Source organism: Salvelinus fontinalis, chromosome 31 (assembly GCF_029448725.1).
Source record: "Salvelinus fontinalis isolate EN_2023a chromosome 31, ASM2944872v1, whole genome shotgun sequence".
Lineage (NCBI taxonomy): Eukaryota > Metazoa > Chordata > Actinopteri > Salmoniformes > Salmonidae > Salvelinus > Salvelinus fontinalis.
Genome location: NC_074695.1, coordinates 46,629,222 through 46,646,491, shown reverse-complemented (window position 1 = coordinate 46,646,491; position 17,270 = coordinate 46,629,222). Strand labels below are relative to the sequence as shown.

Sequence of the window (17,270 nt, the reverse complement as noted above, 5' to 3'; positions counted from 1 at the left end):
AGACATAACTACTTTCAAGAAAGTAGCAATACCATTCCTAGAAGAAATATAAGCATAGAAAGAAATGTAAACAATCATCCTCCCTGTGCTCCTCCAGCTTTATTGATAGTTTAAAATTACATTTCTATGTTCTAGGACTTCAGTTGCATTTCCTTCCGACTTAAAAACTGAGTACAAGCAAATGGTATTTTTACAGTAGTCTAAGTGATATTGTACAAAAATAACATTTGATTTCTGTGAAAACATTCTCCACTCCCAAATAACTGCTAATTCTGATGATCTGGCAACTGTGTTCTTGATGCACATTTTTCCTCCAAGGTAAAAGTTTCCAAATCGTTTTTTTGGGGGGGGAAACGTCTACCTTGGACTATTTACCCATACTCCTTTAAATTGTAAACAATTATTTGTTTTCCATTATAAAAGAACTTAAGATTCTTTCAATTCCTCCAAAAATGTAACGGCATTTATCGATATAACACATCATTTATGTTATCGCCCGGCACTTAGCCGCTTGTAGGGCCCAGATGCAGATGGATCATATGGTGTGAACTGTTACCCACGTCATACGCTCTTGGCCAACTCATATGTTATCCCGCTAAAACAAACCATACATGGAAGTTCAGGTTTCTTTTTACTCCCTTCTTACTGAGACTCACTTTCCACAAGCCCAGAGGTCCTCTATATCCAATATATTTAGTCCCATTCATTCATCTCTGCTCACCAGTGGCTTGGAAAGGGGGGATTCTTTAACAAAGCATTAAACATAAACACTGCTACCAAACTAAACAAACATTTTTTGTGTTGAATGCAAAAAGTTTTTTTTTTTATACCCCTTTCTTCATATTACATGTCGAGGGGCTCACTGGCCCGGGACTAGCCTCTGTCAGCCAACCTTTGGCCGGTGAAGAGGATTCAGAGAAAATAATACAACCAACCATCAATCAGAAAAAAATAGGAGGGGCAACAAAGGACACTGATTATGCTGTGGCTTCAATGGTGCACTCTTTCGCCAGGTGGCCGGTGTTGCCGCACTTGTAGCAGTTCACCTCACTGGCTTTGCTGCACTGCACAGCCACATGGCCGATCTCGCCACACCTGGGGGGAGGGGAAACAGAATGTCGGCCGACCAAGCTTAAGAGTGAACATTTGCATGGCTCTGGCGAACTAAACTGGGAATGGCTGCCACGGCAATTGTTTTGCTAACTCTTAAAAAGCGAAAGCACCATATACACAGCACAAACATTTATAAATCTAGACATACAGCACAACTACTTGAAAGCTTACCAATTAGATGACACATGCCTATAACTAAAGACTACAGGAAAACCATTTGTCCCCAAAAGAAGGGGGTACCAGAGACACTCCCGAGAAGACTTGTCGAAATGCGTTGTGTTTGTGCTTTCAGCAGTTGTTAGTGAAGTTTGCTCTGTACATGGGAACATGCAAGCATGAGTCGGTACCATGCGATTTCATTACCACATTTCCCCCCACAAAAAAATACATTCACTATGTGGTCACTCACCTGTAACATTTGACTTTATCGCAAAGTTTCTGGATGTGGCCAAAGCCTCCGCAGGAATAGCACTTCTGCTCGTTGGCATGGTCGCAGTCGCGGGCCACGTGGCCAGCCTTGCCACAGCTGTAGCAACACTGCTCCCGCTCCTTCTTGGGCTCCTTGCAGTCACGGGAAATATGGCCGCTCCTGTGGCAGTTGTAGCAGGCTGGGGGAAAAAAACGAAAAACAGTATGCTAAATATTTGTCCTCTACATGAAAGCAATTAACGACATGGCTATCAATAATTAAGGCACATCTTCCAAACACCATTATTATTCAACCAACAAGAATGTGGTGTACAATGTTAACGTGCAATAAACATTCTGAAATCCCATGTGTCCCCAGATCCCAACAGCAGGACCCAGTACATAGTGACAGTCATGAGAAAGCTACAACTATTGCTCACTCCAAAGCTGAACACGTCCATACTAGAGTTACAAGTTCAAATGTACAAAAACTCAGGAGTTGTATTGACAAAACCATTTGCATGTACTTGGCATTAAAGGGATCAAAAGTATTCTCACCGTCCTCGGTCTGTTCACAGTCCCTGGCAATGTGACCTTGCTCCCCACAGCGATAGCAGAACAGATCTAGGAAAAAAGAGAGGTGACCCAGAGGTTTACTCTACACCCATTCGTGAAAAGACCACTGGCAACTTACCGAGGAGGAACATCCATCGTTTTGCTGCCATGTTAGCTAAGTTGTGACCTGGGTGCTTGTGAACTAAATCACTAGAATGAAGTAATAGACGTGACTAAGACAACCGTGCTTCATCATTTGAATATCCCAGTGATAACGAAGTGATATGACTGAAAGCCCCTGATAACACTGAGGTTATTTTCCATGGGAGAAGACCTTTGTAAAAAATTAAGGCAGCTGCTTAGAATTGGTCATTTAGCTCTTTGATTGACAAACCGGTCTCTCACACAGTGCAGAATTTGTTAGTGTCCCAAAAACAAGGAAAGTACCCTTTCCTCTTCCTCTGCCCCTGCCTCGGCCACGCCCTCCAGCTTCGGGACAGTTCTTGATCCAATGCCCAGGACGGCCACATCGGAAGCACTCGCTACTGCTCATCTCCATAATCTGCAGGGAAAACAGAAATGACTGTTATTGGACACCAAAATTAGTCTAGTCATTTCAAAGGAGGCAGGAATTCTAAGGGCATGATAGACAATTCAACACAGTAGAGGCAAAGGTCAGGGTTGTCTAATAAAAGCTGGGCGGATCAATGGCTTGTTCCTGACTCAACCATGTGCTAGCTTGAGTAGTAAGCCCTGGTATCTGGCTAGCCGGTGGCTACTATTCTAAAATGTCATAAAGAAGGATCGGTATGCCACCTGTCACTATTTGCCTCTCAATGAGTTAAAGGCAAATGGTCTGCTGGTATGAAAGTACACATGTGACAAGCATGAATTCGTTAGTCTCTGAAAATAAAGAAAGGATGTTCACTCAGAGTCAATACCAGCTACATTTACAGTATCTAACCTTGCCATGTTGTCCACATTCATACATTGATAAAGGCACGGACATCAGTTTCTCTGTCCATTACACCCCCCCCCCCCCCCCCCCCCACAAGACAAGTGTTTGCTGAAAGGCAGTGAAATACATGTATAAATGTAGTTACTGTAACTAGATAGATTAATATGTAAACTAATAGTGGCTTGTTATAGTGGTGCTAACGTTAACTGATGGTAATTCCAGCTTCGAAATGTGTCAACTTCTTGTTTACAAGGTAGCTTGCGCAAATACAATTTCAGAAGTTAGCCACGTGCAGGATGTTATGAATATGCCAATAAGGAGGCAATGGATTAACATTTCGTGGTAGCCATAATACCTACGGTGGTTTGGCCATGGCTGCCTGTTAGACCAAGCTGACATGCGGGCATAAACTATTAACGTCCTACCCTACAATACTAGCCTACTACCTAGCCAGCCTACTACCTAACTAGCTACAGTAATGAAACATGTCACGCCTGGTCCGTTGACTGGCGATGGTACCTAGCACACACAAACCTGGTTAACTGCAAAACAAGGGTTATTCTCCCTGAAATGTTGATATACCGAATTACTATTTAGACAGATTAAATTGTATTTATCTTCGGTAAAAGCATGACTGGTGCATGAGGATTTCTGGCCTTGTCACGTTGAGACAACAGCAGCTGCTGTTGGCTGAAGAAAAACGCTAGCACCACCTCTGCAGTTGAGTGTGGTACTAGGCCGCGTCGCAGCCATACAACATTAATCAAAATGGAAGTGATCAGCCACATTCACAAATAATTCGTCTCAATAGTATATTGCTAGACGCCTTAGTCGGACACATTTTAATGAGGGAAAATTCTAATTGTAATAGGGCTAATTTCCCGCGCATAACGAACCACATCGTAGTAACTAGCTAGCCAACGACAACAACGTTAGGCCACAGATCCAGTAGAAAAGGCTAATGCTAACGTTACCCGCGTTGGCGGACATCACTCGGCAAGTCATTTCGCAATAAAAACACTTGATTTCGAATGTTTTTTTTTTATGGCGCTTCTAAGTTTGACACTTTAGCTAAGGTCGGAAATAATAACGTCAAAATTGTCTAATTAAAATATCGCCGTGAAATGTTTTCATTACTCACCTTCCTTAGCTAGCAACCTAGCTACGCGATTCTCTGCTGTTTACGCCTCCTCTCTCCGTTGCGCCACATGCGGTGTGAACACGAGTTTCTAGAATGTGTCATTCACGTTATCCAGTCAAAGCTAACGCAGCACTTGGGCACGGTCTTTTTGCAGTACCAATGGCAAACGAGCGCATGCGGACACCGCCTCCATGAAGTGGCGAATCACTGAGCAAGACAGCAATCATGTCCCGCCTCCCAGGGTGTCTCTTGTCTGTTGTCAAATCTCAGATTATCTCACATTTCCATCTTTTGATGTTAATTAATTTGCCATATATTTCGCGTAGAACTAGCCTACATACAATGATGGGTCTTCTTCTTTCCTCTTTGAGCTTACATTCTAATAGCTTTCCATCTCCAAATATTCAAAATATAAGAGCGGTAGGTGTAGGCTGCAATAGGCTACACATTGTGTGCATCAGCGTTGAATGACTAACACCAGTCATTTTATGGGCATGCAGGCAATCAATCAAATATAATTATTTGTCATTCAGTATTGAACATTGCCCAATGAGTGGTGGATAATTGTGATATAAGGTAAAGGGTATATCAAGTTTAAGAATATCAGTGTATGGGATAAATGGATGCAGACTGACCCATCCCTGTTCCACACAGAGGTTGCGTCATAGGTAGGCTATTTGAGTACAGTGGTGATTAGTGAGAGACATTACACTGAATCATTTCAGCTCACTGCGCCCTGAGCGCATGGTCAGATCAATAAGTGGGAAAGATGCAATCTCAAGGGGCCTGTGCTGTCATGCACATGGAAAGTATAGGTCAATTTCACTAGGGTGGTGTGGGATATTGAAACCCTTAAATGCATTGTCCATCTATACTCTAGAGGGATTCTCTAAATGAAATTGCATCATTTTGGTATAATGAACGCCAGTGACTGGACACTTCTCCCTGACATAATGGTTTTCTGGTTTCCTCCCAACCCTGCAGCTGATGTTGCACTGATGATGAGACTGCATCCTAATGGTTACCTTAAGATCATACAGTGAAAAAGCCCTACCCTTATCCTCTTAGGCTGCATGCAAAGTGTTTGCATTGGTATTCGTGGGATTTGTTGATGCCAGGATATGAATGAGGTAGTTGCTTTAATGGAGATTTTTGGAAGGGAAATTAAATCAAATATATGATCAAAAAATGGTGAGCATTTGACAGGAGAGAGATGATATATGCAGCTATAAAGTTATGATGATCAAAGCGTTTTTGACAAGGATGTCATCTGCCTTGTGTATTCAGTGTGTGCCCATCGCGTCAAGGAGAGCAGGCTGGTCTGTGCTCGTGAGGAAAGCAACATTGCTACACTTAACTAAAGTGGTCTGATCATTTTCCTCCTCAATTGGCCTTGGCCATAGAACTCTGGAGTCTTCAATGTCATCATCCGTGGTTACCTCAGGGGACCTTCGGCTGGGGATCTGATCTTGATCACATGATCAATTGAGTAGTTGGTTTGAAGGTAAGATAAGATCCTAAGATCCAACTGCTCTATTTAACAGTGTACACTTGTCCTTTGCTATGAGAAAGTAATCTATTTCATGATGAGAACATGTCTCAAATAGGATAGATGCACTATTTTGAGATTCAATTTCAAATTGTTAGGCTACCAATATTTTTCTATTTCAAGTCACCAGGATTTTAAAATCCCCTGTGAAAAATCGAATGGACAGGCCTAGTTTGATCACTATTTACACAGTTAAACTCAATTATTTAACCTGACAATTGACTCATCAGTTGACTCCTGGTACAGATACAAAATACATACAGCCTTTAGAAAATAGCCTAATGTAGATGTCCACTGAATTAGTCTTTAGGTAGTGTCTTATTTTCACCAGATGATGGGGTGCTTGTTATACTTTTTATGTATTTCTCATTCTACAACTGATTAACAGTATATATTTTTATATCCCTTGACATATTCCATTTTTTGTTGTGTTACAGCCTGAATTCAAAATTGATTCAATTGTTTTTTTTTGTCACCCATCTACAAACAATATCAATAGGTTCCCTTCTTTGCGAGACACTGGAAAACTTCCCTGGTCTTTGTGGTTGAAACTGAAATTCACTGCTTGACTGAGGGACCTTACAGATAATTGTATGTGTGGGGTACAGAGATGAGGTAGTCATTCAAAAATCATGTTAAACACTATTATTGCAAACAGAGTGAGTCCATGCAAGTTATTATGTGACTTGTTAATAAGCACATTTTACTCCTGAACTTATTTAGGCTTGCCATAACAAAGGGGTTGAAGACTTATTGACTCAAGACATTTCAGCTTTTAATTTTTTATTAATTTGTAAACATTTCTAAAAACATCATTCCACTTTGACATGATGGGTTATTGGGTCAATTTAATCAATTTAAATTCAGGCTGTAACACAACAACATGTGGAAAAAGTAAAGGGGTGTGAATACTTTCTGAAGACAATTTTGTATGGTCTACAAAAAGTATTGAATAATATAATTGCCTGCTTTTAATCTTAATTCAGCATACATTTCATAGATTCACAGTTATTTGCAATTGAGCAATGTCATTTTTGTTTTGAAATGTTGATAGAATGGCTTATATTTTGGTGTAACAGGCCTACTTTTCAATCTCAACACTGTAATTGTATTCATCCTAAATGCCTCCCCTTTAGATAGCTAGGCTAAATGTTGTCTCGTTTGTGTGCTGTCTGTCAGTCCCCAACCTGCATCACACGTTCATAGTGCAGTAATACCATGTAGTTGTTTTCTATTAGGCTACACCTCTACTTTTTGGACTTTGTTTCTTTTCGCCAGTTATTGACATAAAAAGTAAATATCAAAGTGTCAGAGTGGGTGGGCTTACATTTGTGTCCACATTATGGCGCAGTGAGTGTGTATGGCTGAAATTATTTTTATGACTGCAGGGTCCTGTTTCAATCACTGGCGTCAGGCAGGCGCACGACACGAACTCAAAGTATTTCACCTTCTGCATATCGCCGTAAATATTGCGAACAACATAACTAGGCTACAACAACTTTTTGAGTTTTAATTTGCCATCAACCTAATAGAATCAGACGGTTCTAGTATCCTTCACTTGTGACTTTGAGAAGGTGTCTCTGTTGGACTTGTAGGACCTAGGCTACAGTCATTTTTTTCACTCAGCGTAAGTAATGGAAGAAAGACTAAATATATTTTTAGGGATTGGTTAAGTAACCCATCGGGTTTTCCTAGTTGATGGACGTTATTGCATACATGGGAATGTTTTGGTAGCTTACATTGATACATTGTTACTTTTTTTCCGGGCTCCACATTTTGGATTAATCATAATAACACGCTACTTTTTTCTCCCTGAATGCGTTGCGATGATGTCATCGACTCTACATTTCCTCCAGTTATGGCGGAGCTGAAGTTTTCTAACTTGTCGTGGTAAGTTTGCTCTGACAGTGCCATTAATTCTGCACAAAATTGGATTGCAACTGTCGTCTTTCTCCCGTGCCAGATCACTGCGAGTCTTGTTGGAGTCAGTATCACAAATAGGTGTAATTATTGTGATAGGAAAATGGTGATGTGTGAAGTTTCGGTTGCTGTTGGAGTTTGGATCGTACGGGAAATGGGCCTAGATAGGCTGTTGTCATATTTTATACAGCGTGGCATTGTTTATGCTTCTTCAATCTAACAGTCTTTAGAGGAAATGTTGAGTTAACCTAGCAAATTATAGGACTGAGAATTCAGTCATTTCTAACACTATTCTCCTCCACAAATGTATTGACTTATACATTCTTTGCATTATATTCTCATTCTATAACACACTGACATTTATGTAGTATAGCCAGGATACTTATAGAACGTGTTTAGTTATTGCATTGCATACATTTTCACACTTTAATGTCGTAAGTAGGCCTATGAACTGATCGTGACAAATCTAAGTGAATTGTTTTGCTGTCGGTGTTTGTTCAAGAACGTCAGCTCTGCGCAGTATTGCGCAAAGGAGGGAACGGGACAAAAATATTATGTTACCGGCTGACTACACGCGAGCATTGCAAAATAAATGTAGAAATCTATGTTATTCAATTATTGCACTCACACTGCTCGCGCACGTCAACGAGCGTCTGCGTTGCCAAGGGCTAAAATAGAAATCAGTTCTATTTCTGACGCAGATCGTGCTGCAAGTCCTGCCTCTCCCATCTCCTCATTGGTTTATAGAAGCAGGTACCCGCGTGCCATCTCCTCATTGGTTATAGCCATGTGGGTGACTGAAAGACGAATGAGGTCAGTGGCGGTAATGCACCTAATTTATGAAAGTTGCCAATTGCAATATAAAGTCAAGAGAAGAAAAAGCCTGGAAGGAAGAGAGATGACTAGAAACGATTTGGTTGAATGTTTTATGTGTGGATTAATTGGCGGAGTAGAGGACCTTGTGCTTTTCAGGTAAAATAACAACTCAATGTTTATATCCCAGGACAAATTAGCTAGCAACAGCAAGCTAGCTAAATAGGACAAATTAGCTAGCAAGCTAACTAGCTAAATTGCCATAAATGTTTAATGCTTTTCGACCTGTCCCCAAATTAATATAATTGGTTAAGAGTTTGTTTTGATACTTTAACCTGCGTGTCGTTATCGCGTTTGTTGTGGGGGAACAAAATAAATGTATACAAGATGGCGCACGCGCATAGCCGGTTTGGGTTCGGTGTTAGGCTTGTGTCCTTTCACTAAACATTCCACCAATGTGTATGTGTTCACTAGATGACTGACAGGGGGCGCTGTTCTGATATCACCGTCCGCCATTAGGATACTCCTGATAAGGAAAAGCTTCCATAAGAATTAGTGGGAATTTACAGTATCAGTATAATGTTGTGAGGGCAAAAATACATGCGATACTCCTGATAAGGAAAAGCTTCCATAAGAATTAATGGGAATTTACAGTATCAGTGTAATGTTGTGAGGACAAAAATACATGCATTTAATTAATTATTTTTGTAGTGGGGACTGCAACATAAGAACTCTATGAAAAATGTCAAAATGTTTTTAAATTTTTATTGGCTTCTGTTCAGCTCATACAATTCTATGTATTGTTTAAAAAAGTACGCATTAGAGTGTCTGTAATAGGATTTTTCTTTTATCTTCCAAAACCAGTAGCTGTTGAAATTAATGCTTGTAGCTCACCTCTCTACACTACAAAGCAACACAATGTCAATTGCTATAATGTAAAGCTGGAGAAGTTAATGCATGATCCCACAATAATATGTTTTCAATATTGCTGACCAATTAAAGATCAATCTGTTGTAAAGTTACTTCCACATGAAGCCAGTAAAAAGAAATTGCAATAGTCAAGATCAATACATTTATCTTAGTACAATAAACCTAGGAACTCTCTCACGACAATAGATTGCAGTCAGAGTGCAGTATAACTGCAGTACACTGTAGTATAACTGCAGTTGGAGTGCAGTATCAGCAAATACTGCATCCAAAAGAACAATTTTTTTTTACTGCAGTAATTTTGCAATATTTCTGCAGTACTAACCTCAGTCTGCAGATAGACATTATTGAGCTAAAAGCTTAACGCGCTGTATGTCTTGCCTCTCCCATTTACTCATTGTTTTTTGCGAGCATACTAACCTACGTGGGTGATTGAGAGATGAACGAGGTCCACAAACCAGTGCAGTTGGTAATGCTAATGCACCTTAAAATTGGTTTTCAACCACCATATAAAATCCACAGAAGAGCAAGAAGAAAGATGAACGGGGATAGATGAATCAAAGAAAATGAAACTAAAGCCTAATGTTTCCCCTTTTATCTGTGGATTAATTGTCGGGGTAGAGAACACACACTTTTGTATGACTCAGAATTTGTTAAAATTCGAAGAAGATCCAGTTAAAAAAGGATGATACCCACTGGGCACATGCTGGTTGACTCAATGTTGTTTCTATATCATTTGAATGAAATTACGTTGAACCAAAGTGGAATAGCCGTTGAATTGACGTCTGTGCCCAGTGGGTATGCATTTCAGGTAGAATAACATCCCGATGTTTATCTCCCAGGACAAATTAGCTAGCAACACCAACCTAGCTAAATGTCCATGACCGTTTCATGTGTTTCAACCTGTCCCCAAATTAATATAGTTGGTTCCCAGTTGGTTTTGGTATTTTAACCTCCTTCGCACGCATGTTGATTTTGTCCATCCACACCATGACACACAGGTTAAAATCCACAGATAAAAAGGGAAACCTAGTTAGTTTTTAGTTCGTTATCTTTAATTAATATCTCATCGTTTATCTTTCAAGCATCCGTGTGGGTTTGTATCTTCCTGATACCCAATAACTTGCAGCGTGTGGAGCGTCTCAAATAGAACCAAGTTCTATTTTAGCGCTTGGCTATACAGACGCTTAGTCATACACGCGCGAGCGGCGTCAGTGAAATGATTGAATAACATGTATGTGTACAGTTATTTTGCAACGCTCGCGCACACAACGTGGCTGGTGAGGTTTGCATGTTAGGTTTACTTTGCGGGAATAGAAATTGTGGTGGTGCATTGTATAACTTGTTGCTTCTGAACTGTGCATTTTGCCTAGTCATGCATATTGAAAACAACTTTATTTATTTTATTTAACCTTTATTTAACCAGGTAGGCTAGTTGAGAACAAGTTCTCATTTACAACTGCGACCTGGCCAAGATAAAGCAAAGCAGTGCGACAGAAACAACAACACAGAGTTACACATGGAATAAACAAGCGTACAGTCAATAACACAATATGAAAAAAGGAAAGTCTATATACAGTGTGTGCAAATGGCATGAGGAGGTAAGGCAATAAATAGGCCATAGTAGCGGAGTAATTACAATTTTGCAGATTAACACTGGAGTGATAGATGAGCAGGTGATGAGCAGTTGATGGTGTGTAAGTAGTGATACTGGTGTGCAAAAGAGCAGCAAAATAAATAAAAACACTATGGGAGATGAGGTAGGTAGATTGGGTGGGCTATTTACAGATGGACTATGTACAGGTGCAGCGATCGGTTAGCTGCTCAGATAGCTGATGTTTAAAGTTAGTGAGGGAAATGTTAGTCTCCAGCTTCAGCTATTTTTGCAATTCGTTCCAGTCACTGGCAGCAGAGAACTGGAAGGAAAGGTAGCCAAAGCAGGTGTAGGCTTTGGGGATGACCAGTGAGATATACCTGCTGGAGCGTGTGCTACGGGTGGGTGTTGTTATCGTGACCAGTGAGCTGAGGTAAGGCGGAGCTTTACCTAGCATAGACGTATAGATGACCTGGAGCCAGTGGGTCTGGCGATGAATATGTAGCGAGGGCCAGCTGACTAGAGCATACAGGTCGCAGTGGTAGGTAGTATAAGGCACTTTGGTAACAAAACGGATGGCACTTCTTAGTGAATCCAATAAATAAACACAATCTTTGTCACAATTTGTCTTTGTAGTGCTGGATGACACTAGACTGGCTGACACCTAACACTTCAAGTCTGATGTTGTTGGCGCAGTGCATTGATAATGAAGGAGGCTGTGGTCGACTCGCTTTTGTGTTTTTCTTACTCAAACACCGACACGCACAGCCAAACACAGCCCCCCGAGCAATCCCAGCAACGAGGTCTCAACCCCCGAGGATTTTTGTTGTTGTTCAAGGAACCAATCGAACCTGTTGCACAATTTCTGAGTGAATATTGCATTAACTAGTGGCCTCCTTTCCAGACCAGTGTGGTCACAGCTCTCCCTGCACTGTGAGTCACGTCAGCTAGGCTAGGATGACACTGCATTGTCTGCATGAAGGCAGCTGGAGGAGTATCAATGTCCATTTCTCTAACAAGTGCAATTGCTCCTGCCCCAGTGACAAAGCCTGCTTATGGCAGGGACTGGAAAAGTTATATTTCATTGGCATTGTTGCTGGTGCACCCACTTCCTCCTCTGTACAAAAGTCAACCTGATTATTTTGATCGCAACTCCAACTGAGGTATGGTGGTCTCACCGGCTGTGGTCGTGTACCTGTTGAGTAGGCCCTTGGTTTTTGTGTTGTGACCTGTGAACCTTGTGAGGTTAAAGTTGACAACGCTAGTCAATCATCTCTGTCATGTCAACTGTTCTCTGTTCAAGATGTATCTTGTGTGTCCACACTCCACACGGCCGGAGACGGTATTTACATGTCTTGTGTTTATTATGTGTGCTGCTGCATTTGTATTGCAAACAAGATCGAAGCAGGTGGATATTTGTAGTGAAATGGGCCAAAGGGCTTGTTGGTACGATTTGATGAGATCTATCGACTAGAAAGTGCTCTTGTTTTCAGATAATTATTGATCGCAATGAGGACACAAATATGCTATTTGAAGCATTTCTTTCCAAAATGCAATATATCCATTTTCAGATAGGTTCGTAAATTAGTTTTTATTGTTTAAAGAATTTATGAAAGAGAGAGTTTTTTTTTTCTCACTATCTAATCATGGCATGGGATTGTTCAATGACAGAAATATATTTGTTTGAAATCTATCACTTGATACCTTTCATTTCAGATGGACAAATAATCCTTTTTTTTTTGCAAAACGTTATATATCCGCCGCACTCTCAGAGAAATAAGTAGTACTGCTAGGGTTTTACACAGTCAAAAGTAAAACTTTTTTTTTTTTATAAAGAACTACAAATTCTACAATTGTGACATCAATATTTAACTGTTTTATTCTTATGAATCAATACAGTAATATGAGATCTGTATGTAAAACATTTACATTGGACATTTTATTCATTTGGCACATGCTCCTTTCCAGACCGACTTACAGTTAGTGCATTCATCTTAAGATAGCTAGATGAGACATCCACATATCACAGTCAAATATACAGTATACAAACATTCCATTCCAGCTAAACAATGAATATACAGCGTTTTGCCCCGCCCCAAATATTTTTGATACACACCTAAAATCTAGCAATCAAAAATCTGAAAACAGTAATAGAGTTGAAGTTGGAAGTTAACATGCATGTGCTATGATGTGATTTGATTTTGAATCTTTGCATGTGCTTTGTTTCGTTTGTGTTGATATTAGAGGTCGACCAATAATGATTTTTCAACGCCGATACCGATTATTGGAGGACCAAAAAAAGCCGATACCGATTAATCGGCTGATTTAAAAATAATGACAATTACAACAATACTGAATTAACACTTATTTTAACTTAATATAATACATCAATAAAATCAATTTAGCCTCAAATAAATAATGAAACATGTTCAATGTGGTTTAAATAATGCAAAAACAAAGTGTTGGAGAAGAAAGTAAAAGTGCAATGTAAGAAAGCTAACGTTTAAGTTCCTTACTCAGAACATGAGAACATATGAAAGCTGGTGGTTCCTTTTAACATGAGTCTTCAATATTCCCAGGTAAGAAGTTTTAGGTTGTAGTTACTATAGGAATTACAGGACTATTTCTCTCTATACCATTTGTATTTCATTAACCTTTGACTATTGGATGTTCTTATAGGCACTTTAGTATTGCCAGTGTAACAGTATAGCTTCCATCCCTCTCCTCGCTCCTACCAGGGCTCGAACCAGGAACACAACGACAACAGCCACCCTCGAAGCAGCGTTACCCATGCAGAGCAAGGGGAATAACTACTCCAAGTCTCAGAGCGAGTGACGTTTGAAACGCTATTAGCGCGCACCCCGCTAACTAGCTAGCCATTTCACATCGGTTACACCAGCCTAATCTCGGGAGTTGATAGGCTTGAAGCACAGCGAAGAGCTTCTGGAAAAACTAAGGAAAGTGCTGTTTGAATGAATGCTTACGAGCCTGCTGCTGCCTACCATCGCTCAGTCAGACTGCTCTATCAAATCATAGACTTAGTTATAACATAATAACACACAGAAATACGAGCCTTAGGTCATTAATATGGTTGAATCCGGAAACTATAATCTCGAAAACAAGACCTTTATTCTTTCAGTGAAATACGGAACCGTTCCATATTTTATCTAACGGGTGGCATCCATAAGTCTAAATATTCCTGTTGCATTGCACAACCTTCAATGTTATGTCATAATTACATAAAATTCTGGCAAATTAGGCGGCACAAACTGTTGCATATACATTGATTCACAAGAACACAAGAGAAGTGACACAATTTCACCTGGTTAATATTGCCTGCTAACCTGGATTTCTTTTAGCTAAATATGCAGGTTTAAAAATATATACTTCTGTGTATTGATTTTAAGAAAGGCATTGATGTTTATGGTTAGGTACACATTGGAGCAACGAGACGCACCGCATCGATTATATGCAACGCAGGACACTCTAGATAAACTAGTAATATCATCAACCATGTGTAGTTAACTAGTGATTTATGATTGATTGATTGATTTTCTTTTATAAGATAAGTTTAATGCTAGCGAGCAACTTACCATGGCTTCTACTGCATTCGCGTAACAGGCAGGTTCCTCATGGAGTGCAATGTAATCAGGTGGTTAGAGCGTTGGACTAGTTAACTGTAAGGTTGCAAGATTGAATCCCCCGAGCTGACAAGGTAAAAATCTGTCGTTCTGCCCCTGGACGAGGCAGTTAACCCACTGTTCCTAGGCCGTCATTGAAAATAAGAATGTGTTCTTAACTGACTTGCCTAGTTAGATAAAGATTAAATAAAGTTGTAAAAAAAGGGGGGGGGGGGGGGGGGGGAGCAAATCGGTGTCCAAAAATACAGATGTCCGATTGTTATGAAAACTTAATCAGCCCTAATTAATCGGCCACTCCGATTTAATCGGTCGACCTCTAGTTGATATGTAGCGGATGTGCTGGTGAACCACGCTTGCGTGATGAGTAACCTTGCCTTAAGGTTTGCATTTGCTACCTGAGCTAATTCTAGGCGAGAGACTCAATTTCGAAGTATTCGAACCCATTCGGTTATAAAAAATATTGTTGATTTTTGTCACAAAACACATTTTCTCACCCAACGTGTAACCTCACACAACTTTACTTGCTCTAAACAGAGTCATCCAGTATCATGTGTAGAAACCTTGCCTAGTTCAGTCTACTGACATGGCTGATCTCTAGTGTGGCCTGATATTCTCTGTGTCCCCAGAGCGCTGAGAGCACTAGTGTTTGCTGATGGAGCACCTCCAGGGAGCGTGGAAGACCCTGAGCAACGGCTTTGGGATGAAGGACTCTGTGTTCGAGGGCCCCTGCCTCTCCCCCACCATGGTTCAGGGCTTTCCCTACCAGCGCCGCTCCTCAGACGACAGCAAGATCCCCGACTCGAAGACCAGCAGCACCATCCGAGTCTACCTCCCCAACCAGCAGCGCACCGTGGTGAGTCTTAATAGAATAATAATATTCATGTTGTAACTGACGGTACATTTCATTTGAGGGGCCTTTCAAAACACCCAAAGACACTGTACACATGGACACACGACGAAAACAGTAGTTCAGAGGACGGGGAGTGAGTGGAATTACGGAAACGACGACACACTGTCACACTGCTGTTGTTTTGAGTGAGTGCTTAATTAAACTGAGTCATCTAAGTGTGGCAGTTTATTGCTGTAAAATTGCTGCCTAAATTGATGGTCACCATCATACACAGACCAAAAGGTATACCATTATCCCAAATCGTCCCATTATCCCAAAATATAATATATTATCCACATGTTTGTGTTTTAACTAGTCACATGAAGTGTTGTTGTTGTGGTCCCCCAGGTGAACGTGAGGCCAGGTATGACCCTGCACAGCTGCCTGATCAAAGCGCTGAAGGTGCGGGGTCTGCAGCCGGAGTGCTGTGCTGTCTTCAGACTGCACCCAGGACAGAGGAGGTATGCACTAGGCACTGGAGAGGGAGATCAGAGGGGTGTCACTGGCTCTCCACAGTGTAGGTGACCGTTATCCCTAACCACTGACACAGGGTCAGATATTATTTCACCCACCTAATAATTCAAGCTAGGATTGAGAGTGGGACAAGCCGATCCTAGATCTGTGGTTAGGGGAAACTTATACCTTGTTTTATTTTTTTCAGCGATGTGGTTAAACTTTTCTGCAAAAAGCTTTCTACAGCTATTCCACCTTTCAGGTTAAGATGTGTTGAATGACCTTTTCTTGTCTTGGTCTGTAGTCTCCGGTAGATGTTACCTTACTAAATGTGTCATGTTCCTTTTCTAACAGTAAAAAGTCACGTATGGATTGGAATACCGACTCTACCTCACTAATTGGGGAAGAACTGCTGGTGGAAGTGTTAGATCATGTCCCCTTGACGACGCACAACTTTGTAAGTAGCCCATACATAATTTTACACCATTCACCCAGGCCGTTACTATTGACTGGAAAATAAATAAGTACTTAATTCTCCTCTTTAACTTTCAGGTTCGGAAAACATTTCTTAAGTTAGCCTTCTGCGATATATGCCAGAAGTTCCTTTTGAACGGTTTCCGTTGCCAAACATGCGGCTACAAATTCCATGAGCATTGCAGCACCAAAGTGCCCACGATGTGTGTGGATTGGAGCAACATCAGACAGCTCCTGTAAGTCTCCTCTCCTCTACTGTGCAGAGCAAAACCAAAAGTCTGCCAACACCTAAACTGTTTGTATTGAATAGCAAGAACACTTACAAAACAATATGAATGTTAAGTACAGCTATATATCAATCGGTGAATAAATGATGTTATGAACATTCTAAGCAGAGGGGATAAATTAATGTACTGCTCTCACAGTCTGCATTGTTGATAGATATTCAGAACAAATAGATACAAATGACATGTTCTACAAAGGAAAGCTCCAATTGCTGAGAACGGTGTGGTCAGGATGAAGTAGCCTCTGTTGATATGGTTTCTGTAGTCGAGTAGTTCATAGGGACCCAGTTTTGCATACAGGTTTTAGAATTCCATATTTCAACAGTAAGCATTTGTAGATGGCTATCACTGGCAATGAATGGACACATGGCTCACTTTATCTGGCAACCTTCCATGGTGCTTCCTTTATCCTGAAGTATTTCAAACAGATCTACAGTTGAAATCGGAAGTTTACATACACTTAGGTTGGAGTCATTAAAACTCGTTTTTCAACCACTCCACACATTTCTCGTTAACAAACTATAGTTTTAGCAAATTAACTTTGTGCATGA

General features: G+C 40.6%; 2 protein-coding genes across 4 annotated transcripts in view; one reads left to right on the top strand and one right to left on the bottom strand.

Annotated features, from left to right (window-relative positions):
- Positions 1-67: 67 nt before the first annotated feature.
- On the bottom strand, positions 68-4,286 carry cnbpa (CCHC-type zinc finger, nucleic acid binding protein a). Its single transcript, XM_055892972.1, has 5 exons — positions 4,176-4,286; positions 2,524-2,638; positions 2,080-2,145; positions 1,523-1,721; positions 68-1,095 (listed from the first exon to the last, which is right to left on the bottom strand). Exons 2-5 carry the CDS (start codon positions 2,633-2,635, stop codon positions 978-980), a joined length of 495 nt encoding a protein of 164 aa, XP_055748947.1. The 5' UTR covers positions 2,636-2,638; positions 4,176-4,286; the 3' UTR covers positions 68-977.
- Positions 4,287-7,062: 2,776 nt separating this feature from the next.
- The window catches only part of LOC129830405 (RAF proto-oncogene serine/threonine-protein kinase-like), a 32,691-nt gene continuing 22,483 nt past the window's right edge, over positions 7,063-17,270 (top strand). Inside the window, exons 1-6 of one of the 3 annotated variants that reach the window (XM_055892959.1) lie at positions 7,063-7,351; positions 7,581-7,614; positions 15,246-15,472; positions 15,857-15,969; positions 16,316-16,418; positions 16,514-16,671. In XM_055892959.1, coding sequence (XP_055748934.1) covers positions 15,272-15,472; positions 15,857-15,969; positions 16,316-16,418; positions 16,514-16,671 — 575 coding nt within the window. In that variant the 5' untranslated portion in view covers positions 7,063-7,351; positions 7,581-7,614; positions 15,246-15,271. Of the gene's footprint in view, positions 7,615-15,245; positions 15,473-15,856; positions 15,970-16,315; positions 16,419-16,513; positions 16,672-17,270 lie in introns of those variants that run through there. The other 2 variants (XM_055892958.1, XM_055892960.1) reach the window with 2 other exon arrangements.

What these genes read in the sequence shown, in the direction of transcription:
- cnbpa (XM_055892972.1), bottom strand. Translation starts at nt 2,635, where the DNA reads ATGGAGATGAGCAGTAGCGAGTGCTTCCGATGTGGCCGTCCTGGGCAT. An exon ending in GGGCAGAGGAAGAGGAAAGG is followed by an intron (nt 2,146 to 2,523) that starts GTACTTTCCTTG and finishes CTTTTTTCCTAG; the next exon opens with ATCTGTTCTGCTATCGCTGT. An exon ending in CTGTGAACAGACCGAGGACG is followed by an intron (nt 1,722 to 2,079) that starts GTGAGAATACTT and finishes TTTTTCCCCCAG; the next exon opens with CCTGCTACAACTGCCACAGG.